The sequence below is a fragment of the Lethenteron reissneri genome, unplaced genomic scaffold (assembly GCF_015708825.2).
Source record: "Lethenteron reissneri isolate LAM-NWPU_2019-01 unplaced genomic scaffold, ASM1570882v1 scaffold_1639, whole genome shotgun sequence".
NCBI lineage: Eukaryota > Metazoa > Chordata > Hyperoartia > Petromyzontiformes > Petromyzontidae > Lethenteron > Lethenteron reissneri.
This window is the reverse complement of record NW_026891376.1, coordinates 4,137,157-4,157,069: the sequence shown is the minus strand read 5'-3', so window position 1 is coordinate 4,157,069 and position 19,913 is coordinate 4,137,157. Positions and strand designations below refer to the sequence as shown.

The 19,913-nt window shown below is 52.9% G+C and overlaps 1 protein-coding gene across 1 annotated transcript; it reads left to right on the top strand.

The window, feature by feature from the left end:
- Positions 1-6,552: 6,552 nt before the first annotated feature.
- Positions 6,553-19,488, top strand: LOC133338964 (meiotic recombination protein REC8 homolog). The gene is given in 14 exon segments (XM_061547090.1): positions 6,553-6,854; positions 9,642-9,710; positions 11,052-11,185; positions 11,739-11,814; positions 13,254-13,374; positions 13,517-13,571; positions 14,409-14,461; positions 15,452-15,560; positions 17,038-17,116; positions 18,097-18,133; positions 18,135-18,189; positions 18,660-18,724; positions 19,304-19,393; positions 19,396-19,488. Coding segments are annotated over 14 exon segments (1,089 nt in total). The 5' UTR covers positions 6,553-6,801.
- Positions 19,489-19,913: the final 425 nt, after the last annotated feature.

Here is a 19,913-nt window from a genome sequence, read left to right as displayed (position 1 = left end):
CGGAGCGCCGGGTGGCTAAAGCACAGCAAGTTGGCACAGAAGGGGGCACAGGTGGTGCATCAGCCAGTCATCTCAATCAGTCAACTCGTGGCATCTGGATCTGTCCCGTGACCTCCTCCTGCACCTAGCCTGGCACAGCAGTCAACCCACGGCACCTGCTGGGTCTGCCCCGTGACCTCCTCTTGCACCTAGCCTGGCACAGCAGTCAACCCACAGCACCTTCTGGGTCTGCCCCGTGACCTCCTCCTGCACCTAGCCTGGCACAGGAGTCAACCCATGGCACATGCTGGGTCTGCCCCGTGACCTCCTCCTGCACCTAGCCTGGCACAGCAGCACAACCCATGGCACCTGCAGGGTCTGTCCCGTGACCTCCTCCTGTACCTAGCCTGGCACAGCAGTCAACCCATGGCACCCGCTGGGTCTGTCCCGTGACCTTTTCCTGCACCTAGCCTGGCACAGCAGTCAACCCATGGCACCTGCTGGGTCTGTCCCGTGACCTCCTGCACCTAGCCTGGCACAGCAGTCAACCCACGGCACTTGCTGGGTCTGTTCCGTGACCTCCTCCTCCTGCACCTAGCCTGGCACAGCAGTCAACCCACGGCACCTGCTGGGTCTGTTCCGTGACTTCCTCCTCCTGCACCTAGCCTGGCACAGCAGTCAACCCACGGCACCTGCTGGGTCTGTCCCGTGACCTCCTCCTGCACCTAGCCTGGCACAGCAGTCAACCCATGCCACCTGCTGGGTCTGTCCCGTGACCTCCTCCTGCACCTAGCCTGGCACAGCAGTCAACCCACGGCACCTGCTGTGTCTGTCCCGTGACCTCCTCCTGCACCTAGCCTGGCACAGCAGTCAACCCATGACACCTGCTGGGTCTGTCCCATGACCTCCTCCTCCTGCACCTAGCCTGGCACAGCAGTCAACCCATGGCACCTGCTGGGTCTGCCCCGTGACCTCCTCCTGTACTCGCTAGCAGCACTTGCCCCCACAGTCCGTTGGAGGCTACACGGGGGACCTTTGTCTGCGTGTCTAAAGGTGGCGCTGCTCCTCGCTACTGACAGCACATATCTGCGTGCCCCCAACAGAGACAAAGGTCCCCGTGTAGCCTCTAACGGGCTGTAGGGGCAAGTGCTGTTAGCGAGTAGGGGTGGGTGGCCAGCACCACGCCCGGCCGCCTTTGTCTCCCCAGTGCCGGCGATGTTTACATCGGGTCGGCGGGTTCGTAGCGCAGCGTAGCGCTAACCACTACACCACCGCTCCCCACACACAGACACACACTCGCACATTCCCCAACACACACACACCAAACACACACACACACCAACCCCAACACACACACCAACACACACACAGACACACACACAGACACACACACACACTCACACATTCCCCAACACACACACCAACACACACACACACCAACCCCAACACACACACACACCAACACACACACAGACACATACACAGATACACACCCCAACACACACACCAAACACACACACACCCCAACACACACACACCAACACACACACACCAACACACACACACCAAACACACACACCAACCCCAACACACACACACCAAACACAACACAGACACACACCCAAACACACACACACCAACCCCAACACGCACACTCACCAAACACACACACAACCCCAACACACACACAGAACAAACACACAAACACCAACATACACCCACACCAAATACACACACACCAAACACACACACACCAACAGAAACTCCAACACCCACACCGACAAACACACCCCCTTAAACCAACACGCCTTCCCTGTAAACACACATACACGACACACACACCGACACACAGACGACACACACACCGACACACACACACCAAACACACACACCAACACACGCACACGACACACTCCCCGACACACAGACACACACACACCGACACACACACCGACACACAGACGACACACACACACACCGACACACACACACACCGACACACACACAGACGACACACACCGACACACAGACGACACACACACAGACGACACACACACCGACACACAAGTCTTTGGGAAATCCCCTAGAGTTCTGGCATCCCTCGCATATCCCACCCACCCACACACACTCTCTCACACACACAGACAAAGGTCCCCTGTATAGCGTGAGTAGACTGTTGGGGCAAGTGCTGTTAGCACCGATACACACACTGACACACACTGACACACACACACAGACACACACTGACACACACACACTGACACACACACACTGACACACACTGACACACAGACACAGACATACACTGACACACACACTGACACACACACAGACACACACACACACACTGACACACACAGACACACACTGACACACACACACTGACACACAGACACACACACAGACACACACTGACACACACAGACTGACACACACACAGACACACACACACAGACACACACACAGACACACACTGACACACACACACTGACACACACAGACACACACACAGACACACACTGACACACACAGACTGACACACACAGACACACACACACTGACACACACACACACACTGACACACACAGACACACACTGACACACACACACTGACACACACTGACACACACAGACACACACACTGACACACACTGACACACACCGTCACATGCTCCCAGCCCACTCGCCCCACTCAGGTCTGGCGCTGTCATCGTCGCCAGCGCAGGGAAAGTCCCGGAGTTTCCCAAAAGCCGCAGAGCACAACACACATCACCATCATCATCACCATCATCATCACCATCATCATCACCATCATCATCACCATCATCATCACCATCATCATCACCATCATCATCATCACCATCATCATCATCACCATCATCATCACCATCATCATCACCATCATCATCACCATCATCATCATCACCACCATCATCATCACCATCATCATCACCATCATCACCATCATCACCATCATCATCACCACCATCACCATCATCACCACCATCATCATCATCACCATCATCACCACCACCATCATCATCACCACCATTATCATCATCACCACCATCATCATCATCACCACCATCATCATCATCACCACCATCATCATCATCACCATCATCATCATCATCACCACCATCATCATCATCACCACCATCATCATCACCACCATCATCATCATCACCACCATCATCATCATCACCACCATCATCACCACCATCACCATCATCACCATCATCACCACCACCATCATCATCACCATCATCATCACCACCATCACCATCATCACCACCATCATCATCACCATCATCATATGGTGGTGGTGATACACTACACTATACACTACACTATACACTACACTACACACTACACTATACACTACACTACACACTACACTATACACTACACTATACACTACACTACACACTACACTATACACTACATTACACACTACACTACACACTACACTATACACTACACTACACACTACACTACACACTACACTACACACTACACTATACACTACACTATACACTACACTACACACTACACTACACACTACACTATACACTACACTACACACTACACTACACACTACACTACACACTACACTATACACTACACTATACACTACACTACACACTACACTACACACTACACTACACACTACACTACACACTACACTATACACTACACTACACACTACACTACACACTACACTACACACTACACTATACACTACACTACACACTACACTATACACTACACACTACACTACACGAGTGCTGTACTGGTATCGAATCGGCAGCACGCTCTGTCCACGTGACGAGCGCTGCGTGCCCACGTGACCTGCCCGTGTCGGGTGGTGGAGGGTGGCGCGGATTGACGACACAGCCTTCTCCACTTCCACGACATCTCAAACACGACCACGATGACGCCTCCAGCGGAGATTCGAAGCTTTCGCGGCTGCAACGTTTTCTGTTTCTTTTCTCATTCGTTTGTTCCTGCTGACGGTTGCTTTTATCGCCACCGAAACGTCGTCCTCTGTTAATATTTAATTTTATTTCTTCCCACAGCGAGCGGACGTGGCCTGCAGCGGCCCCTGGTGGCAGCTGCCACCCCCCGCACCACCACCACCCTCGCTCGTACAGGCCACGCGGGGCCTCCATGGGGGTCTCGGAGGCGACGTTTCGGGGTCGGGGTCCAACCCAGGGTGGTTGACCATCGTCACCTTGCAGGCTATGGTCAAACACGTCCACTGCTGGATCATGGAGACGGTGACGATGATGGAGACGGTGACGATGGCTTCATTTTGGTGATTTCGAAAGCGTTTGTTTGGTGTGGCCATGTTTGTTTGTTGTAGTACGGAGCTAGGTCTATGTGGGTGTCTATGTATGGGTCTCTGTGGGTGTCTGTGGGTGTCTCTGTGGGTGTCTGTGGGTGTCTCTGTGGGTGTCTATGGGTCTCTGTGGGTGTCTCTGTATGGGTCTCTATGGGTGTCTGTGGGTCTCTGTGGGTGTCTGTGGGTATCTATGGGTCTCTGTGGGTGTCTGTGGGTATCTCTGTGGATGTCTATGGGTCTCTGTGGGTGTCTGTATGGGTCTCTGTGGGTGTCTATGGGTCTCTGTGGGTGTCTGTGGGTATCTATGGGTCTCTGTGGGTGTCTCTGTATGGGTCTCTATGGGTGTCTGTGGGTCTCTGTGGGTGTCTGTGGGTATCTATGGGTCTCTGTGGGTATCTCTGTGGGTGTCTATGGGTCTCTGTGGGTGTCTGTATGGGTCTCTGTGGGTGTCTGTGGGTATCTATGGGTCTCTGTGGGTGTCTCTGTATGGGTCTCTATGGGTGTCTGTGGGTCTCTGTGGGTGTCTGTGGGTATCTATGGGTCTCTGTGGGTATCTCTGTGGGTGTCTATGGGTCTCTGTGGGTGTCTGTATGGGTCTCTGTGGGTGTCTATGGGTGTCTGTGGGTATCTATGGGTCTCTGTGGGTGTCTCTGTATGGGTCTCTATGGGTGTCTGTGGGTGTCTGTGGGTATCTATGGGTCTCTGTGGGTGTCTGTGGGTATCTCTGTGGGTGTCTATGGGTCTCTGTGGGTGTCTGTATGGGTCTCTGTGGGTGTCTATGGGTCTCTGTGGGTGTCTGTGGGTATCTATGGGTCTCTGTGGGTGTCTCTGTATGGGTCTCTATGGGTGTCTGTGGGTCTCTGTGGGTGTCTGTGGGTATCTATGGGTCTCTGTGGGTGTCTCTGTATGGGTCTCTATGGGTGTCTGTGGGTCTCTGTGGGTATCTCTGTGGGTGTCTATGGGTCTCTGTGGGTGTCTCTGTGGGTGTCTGTGGGTCTCTGTGGGTGTCTCTGTGGGTGTCTGTGGGTCTCTGTGGGTGTCTCTGTGGGTGTCTGTGGGTCTCTGTGGGTGTCTGTGGGTCTCTGTGGGTGTCTATGGGTCTCTGTGGGTGTCTCTGTGGGTGTATATGGGTCTCTGTGGGTGTCTCTGTGGGTGTCTGTGGGTCTCTGTGGGTGTCTCTGTGGGTGTCTGTGGGTCTCTGTGGGTGTCTATGGGTCTCTGTGGGTGTCTCTGTGGGTGTCTGTGGGTCTCTGTGGGTGTCTGTGGGTCTCTGTGGGTGTCTCTGTGGGTGTATATGGGTCTCTGTGGGTGTCTCTGTGGGTGTCTATGGGTCTCTGTGGGTGTCTTTGGGTCTCTAAGATAGAAACAAGAGGTTGGTTTTCGTTGTTAATCTATTTGAAAGTGATTAGTGTTTCCCTTGCCCGCACTTTGCACTGCTGTCGTGTTCGTGAGTCTTGGTTTTGACCATACTTCACCATTCTGGTCACAGGGTGTAAATTGGGGGGGGGGGGGTCACGTGACTAATCCCCCAAACCCCCCCCCCCCTTAGCCCCGCCCCCCTGCCCGTACCACCGACGCATCCGATTGGTGAACGGATTGGCCAATGGCTGCTCACTTTCGATTGGCCCTCGCCGCTCGCGACGTCATCACGGCAGCCAATGAGATACGCGGCTCACACGCGTCATCACAGCGATCGCACATATATTATGTTAATGAAGTTTCGTGACGACATCGCGGCGACTGTAAATGTAATGCTAATGAGATGTGCAGCCCGTGACGTCATCGCGGGGACTCCACTGTTAATGCCATCGGCGACCCTGTCGTCATCGAGGCGATTACATAAACTATGTTAATTTTTACTCAATATGACGTCATCGCAGCGACCGCATATATTATGTTAAAGAATGCGTGCTCCGTGACGTCATCGCGGCGACCACATAGACTATGTTAATGTATTACGCGTTCTGACGTCATCGCAGCGACCGCATATATTATGTTAATGTTATACGCGATACGACGTCATCGCAGCGACCGCATATATTATGCTAATGTTATACGCGATATGACGTCATCGCAGCGACCGCATATATTATGTTAATGTTTATGCGGTATGACGTCATCGCAGCGACCGCATATATTATGTTAATGTTATACGCGATATGACGTCATCGCAGCGACCGCATATATTATGTTAATGTTATACGCGATATGACGTCATCGCAGCGACCGCATATATTATGTTAATGTTTATGCGGTCTGACGTCATCGCAGCGACCGCATATATTATGTTAATGTAACGCGATCTGACGTCATCGCAGCGACGCATAAATTATGTTAATGAGATATTGGCCAGCGCAGAGCGGTGGGAGCGTGAATTGCCGCGGCCACAGATTTAAAGTTTCCCTCGTCTGAAGGGCGCCAAACTTTAGAGATAATTATTATTGTTAACTAAGAGCGATTTTGAGGGAAAACCAAACATGTTCTATTACCCTGAGGTGTTGAGAAGGCGTGGAAAGTTTGCGACGATTTGGTAAAACAAACTTTTACCTCACAAATATACTAAACTTGAGCTGATAGCGACTAAGTCTAATTATAAACATAAAATTATTATTGTAAATACATCAACCTGTCAATCAGTTGATGACGAGCGCAATGATGCTATTGATGTGTTATTCTACATTACATAGTTATTAATATTACCTCACGATATCCTCGCTATTAATGTATTAACATTAAGCGTGTTCGCATGTAACATGTTTATAATACTGAAGACGATATCGTTGTTCGTATTCGTATATTTCTTTAATTTAAGTTAATTAGTTACATTATAATCTTACAAATTATATGCAGAATGTACTAATAACGATACACTTGCACAGTAGCACGGTATATATAATTATATATCAACAGTATACTAATTAATCACTTATAGATTTATAATACATCGTATTAATGTTCTAATTTATAAAGTTACAAATGTCATTATCCATTCCTAATCGTTATTTTTTATAAACATTTCCCTCACAAACTTTTACCTCACGCTACTCAAAGTTTTTATTTATAAAGTTAACATCACGTCACCTGTACAGTTCTACAATTTATAACTCGCACAAAGCTATTAAAGTATCAATATTGCCAAGATATTGGCGCATTTTTAACAAAAACATTTGTTAACTGATCGATTTTTGTTATCAAAGTACGGGGGGGGGTGACCATACTTCACCACTCTGGTCAATGTGGAGTGGGGGGGGTGAGTGACCATACTTCACCACTCTGGTCAATGTGGAGTGGGGGGGGGGTGACCATACTTCACCACTCTGGTCAATGTGGAGTGGGGGTTGAGTGACCATACTTCACCACTCTGGTCAATGTGGAGGTGGGGGGGGGGGGTGGTGACCATACTTCACCACTCTGGTCAATGTGGAGTGGGGGGGGGGGTGACCATACTTCACCACTCTGGTCAATGTGGAGTGGGGGGGGTGAGTGACCATACTTCACCACTCTGGTCAATGTGGAGTGGGGGGGGGGGTGACCATACTTCACCACTCTGGTCAATGTGGAGTGGGGGTTGAGTGACCATACTTCACCACTCTGGTCAATGTGGAGGTGGGGGGGGGGGGTGGTGACCATACTTCACCACTCTGGTCAATGTGGAGTGGGGGTTGAGTGACCATACTTCACCACTCTGGTCAATGTGGAGGTGGGGGGGGGGGGTGACCATACTTCACCACTCTGGTCAATGTGGAGTGGGGGGTGGGTGACCATACTTCACCACTCTGGTCAATGTGGAGTGGGGGGGGGGGGTGACCATACTTCACCACTCTGGTCAATGTGGAGTGGGGGGGGGGAGTGACCATACTTCACCACTCTGGTCAATGTGGAGTGGGGGGGGTGAGTGACCATACTTCACCACTCTGGTCAATGTGGAGTGGGGGGGGGTGACCATACTTCACCACTCTGGTCAATGTGGAGTGGGGGGGGTGAGTGACCATACTTCACCACTCTGGTCAATGTGGAGTGGGGGGGGGGGGTGACCATACTTCACCACTCTGGTCAGTGGGGGGGGGGGGGTGACCATACTTCCCCACTCTGGGCAATGTGGAGTGGGGGGGGGTGACCATACTTCACCACTCTGGTCAATGTGGAGTGGGGGGGGGAGTGACCATACTTCACCACTCTGGTCAATGTGGAGTGGGGGGGGGGTGGTGACCATACTTCCCCACTCTGGTCAATGTGAAGTGGGGGGTGGTGACCATACTTCACCACTCTGGTCAATGTGAAGTGGGGGGTGGTGACCATACTTCACCACTCTGGTCAATGTGAAGTGGGGGGTGAGTGACCATACTTCACCACTCTGGTCAATGTGGAGTGGGGGGGGGGGGGTGACCATTCTTCACCACTCTGGTCATTGTGGAGTGGGGGGGGGGGTGGTGACCATACTTCACCACTCTGGTCATTGTGGAGTGGGGGGGGGGGGGGGTGGTGACCATACTTCACCACTCTGGTCAATGTGGAGTGGGGGGGGGGTGACCATACTTCACCACTCTGGTCAATGTGGAGTGGGGGGGGGTGGGTGACCATACTTCACCACTCTGGTCAATGTGGAGTGGGGGGGGGGGTGACCATACTTCACCACTCTGGTCAATGTGGAGTGGGGGGGTGAGTGACCATACTTCACCACTCTGGTCAATGTGGAGTGGGGGGTGAGTGACCATACTTCACCACTCTGGTCAATGTGGAGTGGGGGGGGGGGTGACCATACTTCACCACTCTGGTCAATGTGGAGTGGGGGGGGTGACCATACTTCACCACTCTGGTCAATGTGGAGTGGGGGGGGGGGTGATCATACTTCACCACTCTGGTCAATGTGGAGTGGGGGTGGTGACCATACTTCACCACTCTGGTCAATGTGGAGTGGGGGGGGGTGACCATACTTCACCACTCTGGTCAATGTGGGGGGGGGTGACCATACTTCACCACTCTGGTCAATGTGGAGTGGGGGGGGGTGACCATACTTCACCACTCTGGTCAATGTGGGGGGGGGGGTGACCATACTTCACCACTCTGGTCAATGTGGAGTGGGGGGGGGGGGGTGAGTGACCATACTTCACCACTCTGGTAAATGTGGAGTGGGGGGGGGGGGTGACCATACTTCACCACTCTGGTCAATGTGGAGTGGGGGGGGGTGACCATACTTCACCACTCTGGTCAATGTGGAGTGGGGGGGGGGTGAGTGACCATACTTCACCACTCTGGTCAATGTGGAGTGGGGGGGGGGGGGGGTGACCATACTTCACCACTCTGGTCATTGCTGCAGGTTGGCCGCCACCAAAGCAGTGAAGCTGTCGAGGAGGGAATGGCTGCTTGTGAACGTCAACTTGTCCTGGTGAGAGTCGGGGGCATCCGGTGATGCGGGTCGCGGATTCAGCGTTGCTCCTTTGCTGCTTGCCACTCCATCCAAACAACTCGTGAAAACCCCGTCCCGGTCCGATTCCGTTCATCAGTTTTTCTCACCCACTCACGCACCCATTGACCCACTCACTCACCCACTAACCCACTCACTCATTCATCCACTCACTCATTCACCCACTCACTCACGCACCCATTGACCCACTCACTCACCCATTCACACACTCACTCACCCACTCATTCACCCACTCACTCACCCACTCACTCACCCACTCACTCACCAACTCATTCACCCACTCACTCACCCACCTCATTCACCCACTCAATCACCCACTCATTCACCCCACTCAATCACCCACTCATTCACCCACTCACTCACCCACTAACCCACTCATTCATCCACTCACTCACGCACCCATTGACCCACTCACCCACCCATTCACCCACTCACTCATTCACTCATTCACCCACTCATTCAATCACCCACTCATTCACCCACTCAATCACCCACTCATTCACCCACTCACTCACCCACTAACCCACTCACTCATTCATCCACTCACTCACGCACCATTGACCCACTCACTCACCCACTCACTCACGCACCCGATATTTTTGACTTACGATGGGGTCGTCGTAACGCATCTCCATGATGGTGTGTGTGGTGATGATGTTGATGATGATGGTGATGTGTGTGTGTGTGTGGTGTTGATGGTGTGTGTGATGATGTTGATGATGATGGTGTGTGTGTGTGTGTGTGGTGTTGATGGTGTGTGTGATGATGTTGATGATGATGGTGTGTGTGATGATGGTGTGTGTGATCATGATGTTGATGGTGTTTGTGATGATGATGTTGATGTGTGATGATGTGTGATGATGATGTTGATGATGGTGTGTGTAATGATGATGTGTGATGATGATGATGGTGTGTGATGATGATGATGATGTTGATGATGATGTTGATGGTGTGTGTGATGATGATGATGTTGATGATGATGTTGATGGTTTGTATGGTGGTGGTGGTGGTGATGTTGATGGTGGTGTGTGTGTAATTATGTTGATGGTGTGATGATGATGACGATGTTTATGGTGTGTGTGTGGTGATGATGATGTTGATGTGTGATGATGATGATGTGTGTGTGATGTTGATGTTGATGGTGATGATGATGTGATGGTGTGATGGTGATGATGATGTTGATGTGTGATGATGAGATGTGTGTGTGATGTTGATGATGATGTTGATGGTGTGTGTGTGTTGATGATAATGATGATGATGGTGTTGATGGTGTGTATTGTGTGTGTGATGTTGATGTTGCAGTAACGATGTCCTGGACCACGTGATGCTGCGCGTGAAGGAGAAGGGCCAGCTGCGGCGATTCTCCCTCTACCTGTCGGCTCAGCTCATGTACGGCCTGGCCTGCGTCTTCTCTCGCCAGAGCGGCTACCTCATCGGTGAGGCAGACGCACGGGGGTGAGGTGGTGGGGTGAGGTGGTGGGGTGAGGTGGGGGGTGAGGTGGTGGGGTGAGGTGTGAGGGTGAGGTGGTGGGGTGAGGTGGTGGGGTGAGGTGGGGGGGTGAGGGAGTGGTGTGAGGTGGGAGGGTGAGGTGGCGGGGTGAGGTGGGAGGGTGAGGGGGTGGGGTGAGGTGGGAGGGTAAGGTGGCGGGGTGAGGTGGGAGGGTGAGGGGGTGAGGTGGTGGGGTGAGGTGGGAGGGTGAGGTGGGAGGGTGGGGGGGGGTGAGGTAGTGGGGTGAGGGGGGGGGGTGAGGTGGGGGGGGTGAGGGGGTGGGGTGAGGTAGTGGGGTGAGGGGGGGGGTGAGGTGGGGGGGGTGAGGTGTGAGGGTGAGTTGGTGGGGTGAGGTAATGGGGTGAGGTGGGTGGGGTGAGGTGGGGGGGTGATGTTGACGAGGTGGGGGGGGTGGTGAGGGGTGATGTTGACGAGGTGGGGGGGTGACGAGGTGGGGGGGTGGTGAGGGTGATGTTGCGTCGACGCGTGTCGCCCTTCAGACGACGTGCGCTCGTGTCTGGAGAAGCTGCACAGGGCGGCGACGGTGGCTCGCATCGACATGGAGGAGACGGAGAGGTGACAGCAGCAGCATCATCAGCAGCAGCATCATCATCAGCAGCATCATCAGCAGCAGCATCAGTATCATCATCATCAGCAGCAGCAGCAGCATCATCAGCAGCAGAATCATCAGCAGCATCATCAGCAGCAGAAGCAGCATCATCATCAGCCGCATCACCAGAATACCGCCATCGTCACCACCATCTTCACCATCATCACTACCATCGTCACCACCATCGTCACCACCATCGTCACCACCATCGTCACCACCATCTTCACCATCATCACTACCATCGTCACCACCATCGTCACCACCATCGTCACCACCATCTTCACCATCATCACTACCATCGTCACCACCATCGTCACCACCATCGTCACCACCATCGTCACCACCATCATCTTAATTTTAGAACTTTCGTGACTGCAGTAAATGATTATTGGTTCTTTCGGTTAAGTCACGTCTAAAGATAAAATAATAAATTAAATTAAATAATAGCATACGACGTTTCGATTGCAACACAAGCAATCATCATCAGGTATAATGAAATAGCAACATAGAATCTAACCAGAAAACTATAGACAGAGATATTAGCAGACAGATATCACCAAGATACATAGAGGGAGCAACACAGGAACCAGAGAGGGGTGATCATCTCTGTGGGGTGGCCTTAAATAGACAGAGGGGGGAGGAGGCAGAGAGAGGGAGGGGGTTAGGGAAAACATTTGCATATCAATGAGTGGTCCAAAAAACAAGGTTCTGCAAGTGCGATGACACGGCAAGCAAGTCTGAAAATCAGAAGGACAAACTAAAATTCAATAACCTAGCAAAATATCGAAATGTAATGTAATACAACACAGAGAGTCGGTCAACACACAATTAACGCATAGCCTGGTTGATTACGTATTTAAAAGATTGCTAAGTTAGAATTTAAGTGTGAACATTCCAAAGAGAAGACACAGGCAGAGAGAAGAGAGAGAGAAAAAAGGATAAGCTCAAACTTCCCCGTAGAAGTGGTTCAATCTTAATTTTAGAACTTTCGTGACTGCAGTAAATGATTATTTGGTTCTTTCGGTTAAGTCACGTCTAAAGATAAAATAATAAATTAAATTAAATAATAGCATACGACGTTTCGATTGCAACACAAGCAATCATCATCATCACCATTGTCACCACCATCTTCACCACCACGCCATGACTACCACTATCATTACCATCTCCACCATTACCACCGGCATAATCATCACCACCACCACCATCATCACCACCATCTTCACCATCACAACCAGCATCACTACGACCATCACCACCATCATCACCACCACCATCATCACCACCATCTTCACCATCACAACCAGCATCACTACGACCATTACCACCATCACCACCATCACCACCATCACCACCATCATCACCACCATGAGGACAAACATGAACATCGCAATGTGTCTGCTAGACTGCGGCTGACGCTTCCGGATGAATTGTCCATCATGGAGGAGACCCTGGGAGCTGCTGACCCCTGGTTCGGGGTCATGACCTTCCTAACCCGAGCCTCAGAAACTCTCCATGCAATCGAGGTACCCGCGTGTGTGTGTGTGTGCGTGTGTGCGTTTGTGTGTGCGTGCGTGTGTGTGTGCGCGCGTGTGTGTGTGCCCGTTCACAGCACTTGCCCCATCGTTTGCGTTGACTACACAGGGGATCTTTGTCTTTGCCCGACAGTTTCAAGCAGATGTGCTGAGTCCCCTGCCTCCATCTGGCTCTCCTCTATCACCTGGTGAATGCAAGATGCACCTACACACCCGCCTCTGTTGATGCGACCAATACATCCTTTTCCACTGCCTCATCTGAGCCAAGCCAGCATGGTACGGGTGGTGTTTTTCCACTGCTACATCTGAGCCAAGCCAGCATGGTACGGGTGGTGTTTTTCCACTGCCACATCTAAGCCAAGCTAGCGTGGTACGGGTGGTGTTTTTCCACTGCCACATCTAAGCCAAGCTAGCGTGGTACGGGTGGTGTTTTTCCACTGCTACATCTGAGCCAAGCCAGCGCGGTACGGGTGGTGTTTTTCCACTGCTACATCTGAGCCAAGGCAGCGCGGTACGGGTGGTGTTTTTTCACTGATACATCTGAGCCAAGCTAGCATGGTATGGATGGTGTTTTTTCCACTGCCTCATCTGAACAAAGTCTCACAAAACTCGACCAAGAACCCATAAATTAATTTAGACAACAGATCATAATGGATGAATGTTCAAAGATGATGCCTGTAATTATTAAAGTTCATAAAATCATTTGTTTTTAATGCGTGCATTGTGCATGAAATGTTGATAATGGAAGTCACTTTGAACATGCATGTGTGCATGTGTGTTATTTGCGTGACGATTATGTGAACTGGTCCTGGGCCTCTCCTAAGTCGACTCAGCCTCAAATGAGTACCTGGTGCGGTGTGTAGTAAACATCGCCACTGGGGAGACAAAGGCGGCCGGGCGTGGTGCTGGCCACCCACCCCCTTGTGTGCCGTGCCGGCCTTCGTATTTGCTACCTGCTAACAGCACTTGCCCCTACAGTCCGCTAAGTCTATACGCGGGGGATCTTTGTCTTTGTGCGTGTGCAGAGCCACCGTTTACGATGCGAGATTTAAAGTCTCTGGTGCCAGAGGAGGGCATGGTAAGTTTCTTATCATTTACCACTGAAACTCAACACATTTGTCAACAACGCGTGTGTGCGTGTGTGCGTGCGTGTGGTGTGTGTGCGTGTGTGTGCGTGCGTGTGTGTGCGTGTGTCTGCGTGCGTGTGCGTGTGTGTGTGTGCGTGTGTGTGTCTGCGTGTGTCTGCGTGTGTGTGCGTGTGTGCGTGCGTGTGTGTGTGTGTGCGTGTGTGTGCGTGCGTGTGTGTGCGTGTGTCTGCGTGCGTGTGCGTGTGTCTGCATGTGTGCGTGTGTCTGCGTGTGCGTGTATCTGCGTGCGTCTGCGTGTGTGTGCGTGCGTGTGTGCGTGTGTGTGCGTGTGTCTGCGTGTGTCTGCGTGTGTGCGTGTGTCCTGCGTGTGTCTGCGTGTGTGTGCGTGTGTCTGCGTGTTTGGGCATGCGTGTGCATGCGTGCGTGTGCGTGTGTCTGCGTGTGTGTGCGTGCGTGTGTGTGTGTCTGCGTGTGTGCGTGTGTGTGTGAGCGTGTGTGTGCGTGTGTCTGCGTGTGTGTGCGTGTGTCTGCGTGTGTGTGTGTCTGCGTGCGTGTGTGTGCGTGTGTCTGCGTGTGTGCGTGTGTGAGCGGTGGTGTAGCAGTTAGCACACTGCGCCACGGACCCGGCCACCCGCGTTCGATTCTCGCTCACCGGCGACAACATCACTGACGATGATCCTAACCGGTCCTGGGCCTTCCCTCGGTCGACTCAGCTTCGTACGAGTACCTGGTGCGGTGTGTAGTCAACATCGCCACTGGGGAGACAAAGGTGGCCGGGCGGGGTTACTGGCCTATCATAGCGAAAGTCTAAGGGCTGTTCAACATCCGTACGTTGTGTGAACGCCGCTTATTCAGCGTGGACTGGGCCGTAATTTTGTCACCACATTTAAGCGATGTACAAGCAGCTTGAGGTCAGGCGCTCTATGAATGTAGGGAATGGTTAAGGTGCTTCGCCAGATTCTATTCGTTTTTCGTTGCAGTTTGCAGAGCAAGCGGACCTGCCTGAAATGTCTCCGCAAGAGATTCAACACTTGCTGTCTCCCCACCTGCTCTCTCCTCTCGCTCCACACGGATGGTAGCGGCCACCGTGTGGGAACCCATCGGACGCGAGCGAGCGAGAACTCTGAGATAATGATGCTGATGGTGGTGATGGTGATGATGGTGGTGATGGTGGTGGTGCTGAAGGTGATGGTGGTGGTGATGGTGATGGTGGTGGTGCTGAAGGTGATGGTGGTGGTGATGGTGATGCTGATGGTGGTGATGGTGGTGGTGCTGAAGGTGATGGTGGTGGTGATGGTGATGCTGATGGTGGTGATGGTGGTGATGCTGAAGGTGATGGTGGTGATGCTGATGGTGGTGATGCTGAAGGTGATGGTGGTGATGGTGGTGGTGATGGTGATGCTGATGGTGGTGGTGGTGGTGGTGATGATGGTGGTGGTAGTGGTGGTGGTGATGGTGGTGGTGCTGAAGGTGATGGTGGTGGTGATGGTGATGCTGATGGTGGTGATGGTGGTGATGCTGAAGGTGATGGTGGTGATGCTGATGGTGGTGATGCTGAAGGTGATGGTGGTGATGGTGGTGGTGATGGTGGTGGTGGTGATGGTGGTGGTGATGGTGATGGTGGTGATGCTGAAGGTGATGGTGGTGATGGTGGTGGTGGTTGGCGGTGATTTGGGTTAAAGTGGTTTCCCTGCACCTCCAATAGGCGCGTTTGGCTACGTACGGTGCGAACGAAGTTCAACATACACACGGCAGTGGTGGGCGTTGTGAATGTGTGTGTGTGGTGTTTGTGTGGTGTGGTGTGGTGTGTATGTCTGTATATGTGTGTGTGTGTGGTATATGTGTGTGTGTGTGGTATATGTGTGTGTGGTATATGTGTGTGTGGTATATGTGTGTTGTGGTATATGTGTGTGTGGTGTGTATGTCTGTATATGTGTGTGTGTGGTATATGTTTGTATTGTGTGGGATGTGTGCGTGTATTATATGTGTGTTTGTTTGTGTGTGGTGTTTGTGTTGTGTGTGTTGTGAATGTTTGTGTGTGGTGTGTGTGTGGTGTGTGTGTGTGGTGTGTGTGTGTGTGTGGAACGTGTGTATTGTGTGGGATGTGTGCGTGTGTATATGTGTGCTGTGAATGTGTGTGTTGTGAATGTGTGTGTGTTGTTGTGTGTTGTGAATGTGTGTGTGGTGTGTGTGTTGTGTGTGGTGTGTGTTGTGAATGTGTGTGTTGTGTGTGTGTTGTGAATGTGTGTGTGTTGTGTGTGTTGTGAATGTGTGTGTGTTTTGTGTGTGTGTTGTGAATGTGTGTGTGTTGTGTGTGTGTGTTGTGAATGTGTGTGGTGTGTGTTGTGAATGTGTGTGGTGTGTGTTGTGTGTCATCCATCCCTCGTGTGTCAACTCCTCTCTGCGCCTGCACACAAACACAAAGATCGCTGATGATGCCGCTGATTCTGCTTTATGAATGACGCTGCTGCTGCTGATGATGACGCTGATGATGACGCTGATGATGACGCTGATGATGACGCTGATGACTTACGTTGATGATATTGACGATGATCATGATCGGCAGCTGTGGAGGAGGAGGATGAGGAGGTCTTGCGCAAGGATGGGACTTATGAAGATTCTGGAGTCACTCAACATCCATCCAGGTGGGCACGGAGGCCGCACAACACACCAGCACTCGCCCAAAGACAAAGATCCCCCGTGTAGCCTTAACAGACTGTAGGGCAAGTGCTGCGAGCGAGCACCTATGAAGGCCGGCACGGCCTTTGCCTCCCTAGTGAAAGATGTTTGCACATCGCACCAGGTACTCGTTTGAGGCTGAGTCGACCTAGGGGAGGCCCGGGATCAGGTTCACCTCCTGTCCCACTCACGCACCCACTCACTCTCTCACTCGCACATTCACTCACCCACTCACCTACTGTCCCACTCACCGACCTAACCCACTCGCTCACTCACTCGCACACTCACTCACCCACTCACACACTGTCCCACTCACCCACCCACTCACTCATGCACTCTCTCACTCGCACACTCTCTCACTCGCACACTCACTCACACACTCACCCACCTATCCACTCCCACTCACTCATGCACCCTCGCACACTCACTCACTCGCACACCCACTCACCCACTGTCCCACTCACCCACCTACCCACTCCCACTCACTCAAGCACCCACTCACTCACCCACTCTCACTCGCACACTCGCTCACACACTCTCACTCGCACACTCACTCACACACCCAATCACTTACGCACCTACTCATGCACTTACTCACCCACTCACTCACCCGTCCTCTCACTCGCACACTCACCCACTCACCCACTGTCCCACTCACCCACCCATTCACTTTCGCACTCACCCAATCACTCATATACCTACTCACTGATACACTCACACACCCTTTGATTGAGCCACTCACCCACTCACTCACCCACTGTCGCTCTCACCCACTCACACACGCAATCTCGCACACTCACTCACCCCACTCACCCACTCTCCCACTCACCCACTCACCCAATCACACACCCACTCACCCACTCACTTACTCACCCACTCACTCACCCACTCTCCCACTCACTCACCCTCTCACTCACCCGCTCTGCGTGCGTCTCTGTCTCTCCAGGATTTCACTGGAGGCCGACGTGGAAGTCACGAAGAGGGCGCACGGTCGACGACATCCGCGCCGCGCCACTCGCCGCCTCTCCCGACGCCCTGGGTGAGACACACGGTGGGACACGGGGACACGCGGGGACACACTGGGGACACGTGGGGACACCACGGGGACACGCGGGGACACACGGGGACACGAGACACGCGGGGACACACTGGGGACACGTGGGGACACACGGGGACACACTGGGGACACACTGGGGACACGAGACACGCGGGACACACGGGGACACGTGGGGACACACTGGGACACGCGGGGGACACGGGGACACGCGGATTGCACTTCGCTTTGCAAGTCCGCACCTACAGCTGGATTTCTTTCGCACCGCGGGGTTTGCTACTGAGGTGGCGATGGGCTAATTGTCTCACTCACATTACTTTGTGCACACTTTATTGATATTGGCACGGAAAATAAAGATCGATTGATTAATCGATCTGTATTTTTGATTGTGAATGTCGAGTTTGAGTGTTGATTGTGATGCTTCGTTTGAGGACGTTCGCGTCGTGAATTCACAGAGGCCACACTCACTGGAGCTGTCGCCCCAGCCATGCCGAGCCCCCCCTCCCCTCTACGTAGAAGCGGTACACACATCACACGCACACACACGTGACACACACACACGTGACACACACACACACGTGACACACACACGTACACACACACACGTGTACACACATCACACACACACGTGACACACACACACACGTGACACACACACACGTGACACACACACACGTGTACACACACATATACACACACGTGTACACACATCAACACACACACGTGACACACACACACACACACGTGACACACACACGTACACACCAACACGTGTACACACACACACGTTGTACACACACACACACGTGTACACACACACACACATGTACACACACCACACACACGTGTACACACACACCAAACACGTGTGTATTTGGAGTTTGCATGTCTCTCGCTGTCTCTCCCCGTGGCTGCGTGGATTTGTCACCACGTCCTCCGGTCTTTTCCTTCCTCACTTAGAATCAACGTGGCGCGTTTTGGAGTATTGGCTGCTGTGAATGTCCACGTAGATGATGATGATGACGACGCGGCGCTTGGTAGCGCTAACATGAAAGGAAGCGACCTTCTGCGCTGCGCTGCGCATCTCTGCCGCCCGTAGGATGACAGCCTGGACAGCCCCTTCCACCTGCCCCCCCTCAGCCCCGAGGGGGCCGCCCCCCCTCCCCATCGACGCCGCCGCCGCCACCCAGCCTCTTCAGCGACGACGACACCAGATGCCGCAGGAACGAGATGAGGGCACAGGTGGCTGGGCCCCAACGCTCGCTGCAGCCGTTCGTGAGGTAGCGCCGGTCACCGTCGTAGCGAGCCGGTGGGGGGTGGGTGGGCGGGTGGGTGGGATGGGTGGGTAGGTGGGTGACTGAGTGGGTGGGTGATTGAATGGGCAGGTGAGTGGGTGGGTGAGTGGGTGGGTGGGTGAGTGAGTTGGTGGGTGAGTGGGAGCGGAGAGCGAGCAGGTAGGTAGGTGAGTGGGTGAGTAAGCGGGTGGGTGAGTGGTGTGTGAGCGAGTGGGTGGGTGGGTGACTGAGTGGGCGGGTGAGTGGGTGGGTGACTGAGTGGGCGGTGAGTGGGTGGGCGGGAGAGCGAGTGGGTGGGTGGGTGACTGAGTGGGCGGGTGAGTGGGTGGGTGAGTGTGGGGGGTGTGAGTGGGTGGGTGGAGTGAGCGAGTGGGTGGGTGACTGAGTGGGCGGGTGAGTGGGTGGGTGCTTGGT